The 11,045-nt window shown below is 34.3% G+C and overlaps 1 protein-coding gene and 1 pseudogene across 1 annotated transcript; one reads left to right on the top strand and one right to left on the bottom strand.

Annotated features, from left to right (window-relative positions):
* Positions 1-508: 508 nt before the first annotated feature.
* LOC123210720 lies at positions 509-1,998 on the top strand (annotated as a pseudogene).
* A 3,380-nt stretch (positions 1,999-5,378) lies between these two features.
* LOC123212097 (1-deoxy-D-xylulose 5-phosphate reductoisomerase, chloroplastic) lies at positions 5,379-10,980 on the bottom strand. Its single transcript, XM_044631140.1, has 12 exons — positions 10,766-10,980; positions 9,841-10,019; positions 9,432-9,518; positions 8,936-9,061; positions 8,774-8,836; positions 8,510-8,659; positions 8,311-8,378; positions 8,050-8,161; positions 7,842-7,946; positions 7,587-7,708; positions 6,726-6,872; positions 5,379-5,720 (listed from the first exon to the last, which is right to left on the bottom strand). The coding sequence occupies exons 1-12, from the start codon at positions 10,851-10,853 to the stop codon at positions 5,552-5,554; spliced, it is 1,416 nt and encodes a 471-aa protein (XP_044487075.1). The 5' UTR covers positions 10,854-10,980; the 3' UTR covers positions 5,379-5,551.
* Positions 10,981-11,045: the final 65 nt, after the last annotated feature.

Here is an 11,045-nt window from a genome sequence, read left to right as displayed (position 1 = left end):
TTTCAGACTGAGACAGCAATAATCGTCCGCCACATTGACGGTGGCCACCACCGCCTTTCCCTCGCTTACCATACTTTTAGACGTACAAGCACCAACCTTCACAGGCTCTGCAATTTTTATATAAATGCCATAATCTGATTTAAAGGGTATTTCTTTCCTCCGTATGTATCACTGTTGAGTTTGCAGCCGACAATTTTGTAGGTCCGATTAATATATATATATACATATATACATATATATATATATATATATATATATATATATATATATATATATATATATATATATATATATATTAATCACATATAAATTATAGTAAGAACCAGTTTCCAATTCTAGATGGTGTAAATTTTTTAATCTAACACGTGTGAACTCAGCTCGTGTTACGTGTGAACGAAGACAAGAAGTTTCTCCTATCAGCCAGATTAAAACGAATATTATTTTCTCAAGTCTTGAAAGGTAAACGGTTTATTATTGGTCATACATGACGATCCAGACTCCACGCCTACCTTTATACCAAAGCGCGGATAAATTTATTATTTACATCATTATGTGTTAATCTTCTGTTAATTATTATTAATTTTTTTTAATTATCAAATGATTTTGCAGGTACTCGCTCTATATATCTCACCTCTATCCCCACGCTTTTCTTCATTTCAACCAACCTCTTTCTATTCTCTATATCAACTTTTTGTTTTTTAAGTTTTCTGTAGGCGGCTCTGGGGTTGAGAGAAGAATAAAATTTCATTTCATTTGCTTTCAGAAGAGGAAAGTGTAGGGAGCAATGCAGGCAAGCGCAGTTCTTTCTTTGTCTCCGAGTTCTCCTAGCTTTAATAGTTACTCTTCTGCCAATCTTGCAGAGATTGCAGCCAGAGTTGTTGAAGAATTCAGGAAAGAATCCGACTTGGATTCGAGTATTTACGAATGGGAGACTGAGAGTTTGTTTTCAGGTGAACGAGAACAAGAAAGTTTTTCTGAGAAAAAGCTGCAGGATTCTGACAAGAACCGTGAAGAAGAAGTGAAGAAGAAGAAGAAGAAGAAGAAAAGGAAGAATTTGAGTTTGCTGTTGTTTGTAGAAGATCTGACTCTGCTATTTCGGCTGATGAGATCTTCTGCAACGGCCAAATAAGGCCAATCTACCCCGTTTTCGACACATCTTTGCTCTTGGACGACACCCACATGAATCAAAACACTGAAAACAACAACTCTTTATCAATAAGTTCGTCGTCGTCATCGAAAACCTCCCGTCGCTTACCGCTTGGAAAGCTTATGAGTGAAGAACGGGAGAGCACAACGTCTTGTTCATCATCTGAAGCTGACGATCTCGACAATTTACAGCCGGGAACCTACTGTGTGTGGACGCCTAATGCTAATTCTCCCCATCAAGACTCACCCGGAAGGTCATGCAAGAAGAGCAATTCAACTGGATCTTCGAAGAGATGGAAATTCAGAGACTTGCTTTACAGAAGTAACAGTGATGGCAAAGTTACGTTTGTGTTCTTGGCACCAAACAAGAAGACTAATGATCAAAAACAAGCGGGTGAACAGAACAGTAAAGAAAACAAGGGGAAGGTCAAAGTCGTTGAAGAGCATTATGTGAAAAACCACCGACTCAACAAGGAGGATGACAAAAGGAAGTCTTTTTTGCCTTACAGGCAAGACTTGGTGGGATTTTTCAATAATGTTAATGGCTTGAGTAGGAATTTGCATCCGTTCTGAGTTCTTCAACATTTCAAAGACGGCTTAATTCTTCTTCTTCTTCTGCACTTCCTATGTGAGCATAATAATATAATGTAAACTGGTGAGTGGTAACTTTGTTAGAGATTTTTTTTTTTTTAATTTTCTGTATAAAGATAATATATATGGATTTTATTAGTAGGATTAAACAGAAGTTAGATTTTCTAATTTTATGTAATTATGAGTGGTTTATCTCTGTTTGTTTCTCCGTGTGTTCGCATTTGAGAGGAAAAGAATATACAGCAATGGGGTTTCTGTAAATATTTTTATTTTCTGGGAAAACTATATTTTTTTCCAATTAATTGATTGAAGGGTTTCAATTCAACACCTTGTTACCTTCATATATAGACAGACAAACTCCACAGTTTCGGCTGTAAACTCAGAGAATTGACTCTGGTTTTATGTGAATAAAAGCTAGTCTATGGGAATGAAATTCTGTGTCCTGATAAAATCTTGTTTCTGATATATTTTCTGGATTATCCAAACAGAACTTAATGTATAATTTACTTGAATATGGATGTCAACTCTTCTCTTAAGTACACATTTAATTTCTAGAATTTGCATAATCATACAAGCTTTGACAAGATAGACAATTGAGTGCATATGCCAGCCAGCGCATTTGGCTAGTCATAAAAGGCAATAAGTCTTTTGAAGACTCAGAATAATTTTTATTCTAATTGATTTTGAGTGGTTACCTCTCTGATTTGGCTGATGGGGATTTGAAAACATGCTTTCTACAGCTTCAGAAATAAATTAACAATATTTGAGAGGATGATATATCTCTCTAACAAATAGAAACATATAAATCCACTATTGTTTTTGCAGGTTACAAAGTCAATATCAACTTCATAAATTAAAAATAAAAAGAAATTTATCATTGAAAACCTTGTGGGAATGTACAAACTACAGGAATGTTACATAATCAGAAGTTGACAAATGAATATCTCAAGCAATCTACTTTTCTTGTTTAGTGTTTCAGGTGGGTATGCATAAACTATGTACAGAATACTGCAAAAGAATTAGGTAAAGAGACAAGGATAAATAATGCAGTGGTGTCTATTTACCCAGAAAAAAAAATATATCAGCATCTAAAAGGCACCCATTGATCTTTTGTGAGTTGGAGGGTGATGAGATGAAATAAACAGCTCCATGATTCAATTACAATTTCTAATATTTAATTTAGTTTTCTTGGCATTTAGTCCGTGGTGGGATCCATTGGAAAACAAACAGCAGAGTGCAACTAAACACCAGGGAAAATGAATGGATAAAAAATGTAGGCTGAAATATCCTGATTTATGTTCAATTTCAGTGGAGCTGTAAGTCTTGGTCTTGGTCTAGGTCTGTGTCTTTTGTCCTGTTATTCAACAAATGCTAGGTAAGTGTGTAAAGTAGAAAAAAAATAAAATAAAAGAGCTTCTCCACTGGGGAAAATGTGAACTGGGGTGAAGTCACATGAGGAAGACAAATGGCCTCAAAACATGGAAATTTGTAATGGTGAAGTTAAAACTTGGGAGAATTTAGAAAAAAGTAGCTATGTGTGCTTAAAAATGGTCTACTTTTGTTTTTACTAAACAATTTACAATATTCTTAAAACAGAATTTATAAAAAAAAAAAAGGAAAAGAAAAGAAGATATCTACTAAATGATTTAAGTGGAGCTTTGTTTGCAGCTTCTGGTACACATTTCCATAAAGAGAGTAACTGAGAAATTGCAGTAGGGCATCTGAGTCTTTAGCTGTGGGGTATTTTCACATCCTTTCTCTTACTTTTTTTTATCCTGATGGTCTTACAATGGCAAATCCTGTATTGAGTCAGCTCTCGCAGGTGGCCATATTTCTTGGGTACTCAACCAAATCTCCATTGAGACACTCCATAGCTTCCACATCACCCAGGCTTTCCAGAAACTCTTTTCCATTTCAACTTGCCCTTTTTCCTGTGGAAAAAATGGTGAGAAAAAAGGATGCACACATAATTAATTGAATCTTATCTATAGCAAGATGAATCTTTCCTACTGAATTATGATTTCACATCAAATCATCAAAGACTAATTAAAGGTCACTCTCCAATGCAACTGTGGGATGTACTATGTATGGCAATTATACTGCTTCTCATAAGGAAAGAAAGTCTGCATAGAAGTTTCTACTACAGTTGGATATGAATTGAGTTTGTGATTGGATTTATGTGGAAGAGTGAGTGAGAATTCCTTAATGAATCAGCTGGCCATGTTCACAAGAGACACCCACTTTACTTTTCCTTTTTCTCAAAATGGCAGACCATGTTTTATCTTCCATATGTCTTTGTACATGCCACTGTTTCTTCCATTAGAATGCCAAATCTCTATCAGTAGGAAGCATAAACCTACAGTTAAAAAAAAAAAAAAGGACCATACTTTCCTCATTTTACATAGACTCTACTTTTATACACAGAACAAAAGCATAATATCCATGGGAGGATTAGATGCTTCATGCTTTAAACACTGGATTGGATAGTAAAGAATGTTATAATAGCTGTTTGACAGCATTCCCAGTTGGCAAAAGCTGGAAGCCTAGAACTTCTAAACCCACATTTCATCTGTAATTCCCAATTGATAATTGAAGTAGAATGTAAGTAACGTTTTTCAACATTTTCAATGAAAGAAGACAGATCACTTTTTCTAAAAGTTATTCTTCTTCACACTATTCAAAAGTGGGGCAAGGCAAAGACAGTCAATGTGACAATATTGGCAAAGAGTGTTTGATACATCATATCCGTGTTTAGTGGGTGTGTTACTGCATTTTCCAAAAACCCATCTCAGACGAGGAATGTTAATGAATCTTGAACAATCAAAAGTGGCTAAAACCGCTGGGAAAATAAAAACGCATACATTAAACTTATAATCCCACTCACTTTTTAAGTGAGTAGAGTGGTTAATTTATTACCCTATTATATATAAATTAATCTTCCTAGATAATTAATAGCTGAAAAGGGTTCTAATAATGTAAGGGGTCGGCACCGCCACCATAATGCAATTAAATTATCAAATGGATCAATCACCAATAACATCAGAAAGGGTTTTGTTTTTGTTCAATAAGGGTTAATAAATTTTCTTCTCCTTTCAACTTCAGGATTGAAGATTAGAGTTTTCAGAAAAGTATGGTTAACAATGAGAGAGAGACACATTAGAGAGGGTTGCGCTTTGAATTGACAGTGCAAATAGCTGTCCCACTCCCACCATTTTCGGTTATATCAAGGACAAAAGAAGGGGTTTAACTTCAAAATTTGTATTATCATCTCTTGTTTTCAATAAAAAAAAGCACCTTAGGTTTAATTATAAAAAATAAAAACCGAAATAAAACCTGGAAATGGGTGAATTATTCACCATAAATTTATGGTGTTTTATTGATGATCGACCTAGGCAAATCTTACGCAGCCACGCAGAAGAGTTAATGTTTTCAATGCTCTGTTCCAAATTCAGTATTACAAACTACTTCCAATCGAACAAGACCATTAAAAAATGGAATTATTTAACAGGGATGGATGACATGATGAACTAATTTCATCTTGGCAGAGCTGTATTTTTTTCATCGTTTTTCACTTTGTTCTGAGGTTTCCTTTTGATTCTGTATTGGTTGCCAGTATGATTAAATTAAATTCAATGCTTCAATTGACTGGGGAAAGCATTTATAAATTTAACACCTATAATGCGGGGAATACATTCCGGATGCCTCATATTCATATATATGATACACTTGCTTAATGCCCCTTACATAAAGAAAACATACTTCCCCGGTTCTCAAAATATGGCATCGATGCCCTCTTCAACACAAGTTTTATCACTCAAGCACGAACAGGACTTCGTTCAGAAGAGAGTTGCAAATTATCAGCATAATCTCGTGCCCACAAATCATAATGTATAATTTCTTCCAGGGATGGGGAAGCCACCATTTCTCCACGGTGTTTATCACATGTTAGCTCAACGATCTTGAATATATCCAGATAGCCAATCCTGAAAACAAGCAACGAACTTGTTGGTACAACTTATAAGAAGTTGCATAAATGGAGATTAAACACAAATTAAACGACCGTGCATGCAAATGAATTTGTATACAGTTTAAAAAAGAAAAAATCAAAAGACAATAACAAAAGTGAAACAGAAGTTCCTCAGTATCGAAATAAATTGCCTAGAAACAGCAAAGTCATCTAATTATCAAACAACATTACATCTTTAATCTATATTTTTGCATGATGTATATCACATTCACTATTTTGTTGTAGCATATTTGAAATAAAGTTTTGTGAAAAATTCTCAATGGGAGTCACTAGAATAATTTTGTTTAGACTTAGTAGGTCATATAATTTGCAAGAAAAACCTTTTTATATCTCTTCTTTCTTTTCTTCTGGGTATGTTTGTCAAAGAACCATTTTTTCAAGCATATGCCATGAAAAATTTCCTCAAAAGCATCACAAATCAATTAAGGTCAATGTGAAAATGAAGTTCAAACATTATTTTTTATTGTACAATACCAACATATTTTAAAAATATTCTTCCAAGAAATCATCACAAAGCAATTAAGGCCAAAATTAACATGAATTTCAGAAATTATTTTCAATTGTGCGATGTCAAAGTACTATGCGAAACTTCTCCTCCATGAACTGATCATAAGGTAATTAAGGTCCATGGAATGAATTTCAGAAATTACTTTTGATTGTACAATGACAATATATTTCATTAAAATAGCATATTTTGTTCAAATACGAAATTAAATTTCAAAAATAACATTCTAGTAAAAAGACATTAATTTTGTATTTTGGGAGTTATGCAACTTTACACAGATATCTTAGTCACCAAGCAGACTTTGTTGTTCTTAGGCATTCCTTGTCAAAAAATTAAAATAACAATGGTTGAAGGCAGAACCAGGAAAACAAACTCCTCTAGATAAGACTTACAAGTTTAGAAAGCAACATTTTCCATAACAAGAACATCAAAAAGAAAAAAAAAAAGAATTCATACCTTTCATTGATGAACATCTCTACTGCTTTCTCATTTGCAGCACTAAGAACTCCAGTCATGGTGCCTCCAGCCCGTCCAGCAGCATAAGCAAGATCCATGGATGGGTATTTTACGTTGTCAGGAGACTTAAATGTTAGTGAACCAAGCCTGCATCAGCCCTTCTCAACTTTAGTCACACATAAAAAAACTGATGATGGAAGCTTAACATTACAATTATTTGCAAAAGTCACATTAATTATATAAAGACATAAATCTCCCAATAAACTAAATTCACCATCACACCAAAAAATGCTCACAAAAAATAAGCTTTCTTTTTTCCCGATACCCAGAAATCTATTGACCTTCCTTATATGTTCACTGAACTCTAAATAACCTTGAAGTAGCTAGCCCCAAGGGTGACGTGAAGCCCTAACCTCTTAGCTGAACCAAAAACTTTCACCACTAAGCTCAACCCTTGCGGTTTACATAAAAAAGGCTTCCCTAACTTGATGTTTGCATCTACTCCATTAAAAATTAGGATTAGATGACAGGTCAAATTGGTATGAACATAATTAAGCGAAATATCTGCAATTGTTCATGTTACAAGGATATGTACTGAATGAAAGAAAAGAATTATCAAAATATGCACAGGAAAAGCACCTTAGCTTCATTCAATAGAAAGTGAAAGGCCTTTAAGTTTGGTCACTTTTGGTTCTTACAGAAAAAAATGAAAAAAATAAAGGTCGCTTTGGGAAGGAAGATTACCACTGATGATACATGGGTTTTATATCTTTCAGAAACATAATCCACATGAAAATTATATTTTTTGGAAGAAAAAACAGGAACTTCAAAATCATGATGAATAAGGAAAAACACAATTACTTGCAAAGATCAAGGCGAGGCCATGTCACTTCAGAGCAGTAAATTCTTTCAGGCCATGACATAGTGTAGAGGATTGGCAGCCTCATATCAGCCCACCCCAACTGTGCAAGAACCGAAGAGTCCTGAAAAGCAATAAATACAAATATAAAGTCAAGAAAATACAAAAAGAAATTGTCAAGATTTAAAAATACAAGTTTGTCATTTTACTCTCGGTGTTTCTAAAATATAAAATATAACTTCTGGAAAGAGCAAGACCTGTGTTTCAACCATTGAATGTATGATAGATTGTGGATGAATTACTATCTCAATATTATCATATTCAGCTCCAAATAGATAATGAGCTTCAATAACTTCCAAACCCTGTCAAATTGGAAAATAAATTAGTTTTGTTAATCGGTAGCAATTGATCAACATATAACATGGTACTTGCAACACAGATTCAAGACATTAGATGGATACAAACCTTATTGAAAAGGGTAGCAGAATCCACAGTAATTTTTTTCCCCATACTCCAGTTTGGATGCTTCAAAGCATCAGCTACTTTAGCTTCTTTCAATCTTTCAACTGGCCAATCCCTGTCAATGAAAAAGTAAACAAATAGACCATTAAAAAAATAATTAGATCAAGTATCCATATATTATATACCACACAAATATCCAACTAATAGAAGGATATTGATAAGTTAATGGAAACCCAATTTATGATAGAATTTTTTATGCCATACCTAAAAGCTCCACCAGATGCTGTTAAAATAATGCGCCTAAGTGCACCCTCTGGCAAGCCCTGAATACACTGAAGAAAGGAGATTTCTTTAAGCCTTTTTCAGTAAAAAGCATGGTCATTCACCAAGCCAAACACATCAATGCAGAAGTAGTTATAATATTTGTTGGATAAACTCAGTAATGAAGACAGACATTTCATACCTGAAAAATGGCAGAATGTTCCGAATCAGCTGGAAGAATTTTAATGTTATGCTTGTGGGCAAGAGGAAGGACAAAAGGACCACCAGCAATCAGTGTCTCCTTATTGGCCAAGGCTATGTCTTTCCCTGCTTTAATTGCGGCCACTGTAGGCTATACAAGAAGAGAAACATAAGGTGGCTATTTCATATTATCTGATGACTCATATCTTGGTAAGCATTTAAATCCTGATTCTTAAGGAATTCAATTTCAAATTTGTGGATTTACCTTTAATCCTGCACAGCCGACTATCCCGGTTACCACAGTTACAGCATCTGGGTGTCGGGCAACCTGAAAAGAAATTCAAAGTGATGCCTTCCCAACAATAAGAATAGCTTTATCATCTAAAAGGAAATAAAAATAAAAACGGAACAATCTCATGTTAGCTACCTCAATAACTCCTTGCTCCCCTGGAATGATCTCAGGCTTTTGTTCAACATCAGCCAAAGCCTCCTTGAGTTCACTAATTAATGACTCATTTCTAACCGCAACCAGTTGTGGCTTGAATTGCTTTACCTGTAGAATGGAAAAATATTAAAGAATTCTTAGAGCTACCATGCTGATTTTGAATATATCTATTCCAGTTAGTTATGTTCAAGTTTTATTATCCTAGAAAATAACAAATAGATATAAAAAGAAGTCGAACTCCAAGCTTTTTCTGTACAATCAACTACAAAATAAATGAGGATAAAATACTATTTGGGAGTTTCCCCTCTAAACCCACTATGCTTAGTTGTATTAGTAGTTTATCAATGAAAATAATCATGTGAATCAACAATTCAAGTGGAAGTGTCAGATTTTGTCATCAAAGGATTTGAGAGCAGTATTCAGAAGAAATAGATCAAGCACTGCAACTTCTCTTGAACATTGTGAAACTGATGCTCACCTGATCAGCAAGAAGAGTTACATTTGAACCAGCTGCGAGTGCCACAACTCTGAATTTATCTGGATTCTCTGCAACTATGTCCAATGTCTGCATAATGAAGGTCCAAAACATGCTATAAACACCTAGAAATTTTTTTTTTTTTTTGTTTACAAGAGGAAAAAACTTTTTGTTGATTAGTAGGATTTGAAAACAGAAAGAGGCATATCAGAGGAAAACACTGTAAATTCAGTTATATAAATCACAATCATTTGTCTCCTTTAGGTCTTTTTTCCATTACTCTTGTTGTCCCTTTACAGCTAATATTATTACCTATCAAAAAGACCAGAATATGTTTTGCAAACACCTTGGCATTGGCTCTTATAGATAATCTTTTTTATATTTTCATGAATTTTCAATTGTCCTTTATTACCTGAGTTCCAATAGAACCAGTTGATCCAACGACAGATATAGGTTTTGGACCATCCCAAGTCTTACGACCAGGCTCTGGAAAAGCTCGTCCTGGCCAGGCTGGAGGCGGCCGCTGAGCAGAACACTGAACAATTCTTCCAAATGCCTTTCCACTATCCTTCCTCTTCAAAGTGAATCCACCTGAAGTCACAAATTAGCAAACTGAAACTTCATCTCGTCTACGGAAAGGGCAGAAACTCTAATTGTTCAAAGCTTAAAAGAACAAACACAATCACCGCTTAGATGAAGCTCATAAACATAGTCTGATCCAGATAATGAACATGGAAAAATAAGTGAACCACAGAAAAGTTTAAAAAGCAACAGTAATTACCATCGAAAACTAAAGTCAAGCAAATCCCATTAAGACTATGTTTTAAGACAGAAAACTATCTCTATTTTTAGGAATGAAGTTTCGTTATCAAGTTCAAAAGTTAATTGGAGGACTAATTCACCTGCAATAGCAAAAGAAACGAGCAAGCATATCGTCACAAGTAAATCCAAATATAAAAAAGTTTGCAAATTTTCTTCAAACGCTTCTGCAAATATATATTTATTTATCTTTAAGCATAACGAACTAAAATCTTGTCAATATATTATGACATGCACAATCAAAAAACTTTAGAAATCCATCATTTTAAGACTCTCCTCAATCACGTCTCTCATAGAACAAGTACCTTAATTTCACATATACAATAACCCGAAAATTTTTAATTAGAAAAATAATATAGAACAAAACAAAGATCAAATTTTGACAGAGCAATTTAATTCAACCCAGGAAAAAGGGTTGATCTTTTAGCTTATCAAAATTCTGGAAGCTGACAAAACAACAAAAGAAAATACAATGATGCATACTCAAAAGTAAAAAATGTATCCACTAAAGGAGGTACCTGGAAGCTTGGGGCAGTGACTGGACTCGGAGGTACCCAAGAAAGAGAGAGCTTTGATTTCGGTGGGAGATAGGAAACTCAAAGCCATGGAAAAAAGTTTGAAATTTCAGAGAAAAGGCAAAGAGTTTACAGTCAAGAACAAAGCACCGAAAGAACGTGCAGAGGGATTGAAAGAGATGTGAAGTATTTGTGGAGTGCGATGCCTGCAGTGAATAATAATTATTATTTATACAGAAATGTAAGTGTAATTAGCCAATTATTTGTGGTTGAATTTAATTTT

The sequence above is a fragment of the Mangifera indica genome, chromosome 3 (assembly GCF_011075055.1).
Source record: "Mangifera indica cultivar Alphonso chromosome 3, CATAS_Mindica_2.1, whole genome shotgun sequence".
NCBI lineage: Eukaryota > Viridiplantae > Streptophyta > Magnoliopsida > Sapindales > Anacardiaceae > Mangifera > Mangifera indica.
The sequence above is the reverse complement of the archived record's forward strand: the minus strand, read 5'-3'. Positions and strand labels throughout refer to the sequence as shown.

Bases quoted from the DNA above. Each gene is read 5' to 3' on its own strand.
- LOC123212097 (XM_044631140.1), bottom strand. From the start codon at position 10,853: ATGGCTTTGAGTTTCCTATCTCCCACCGAAATCAAAGCTCTCTCTTTC. The intron at 8,837-8,935 runs GTAGCTAACATG...ATTTCTTTTCAG, and splicing joins GGGAGCAAGGAGTTATTGAG to GTTGCCCGACACCCAGATGC. The intron at 7,709-7,841 runs GTCTTGCTCTTT...ATTGCTTTTCAG, and splicing joins ATTCAATGGTTGAAACACAG to GACTCTTCGGTTCTTGCACA.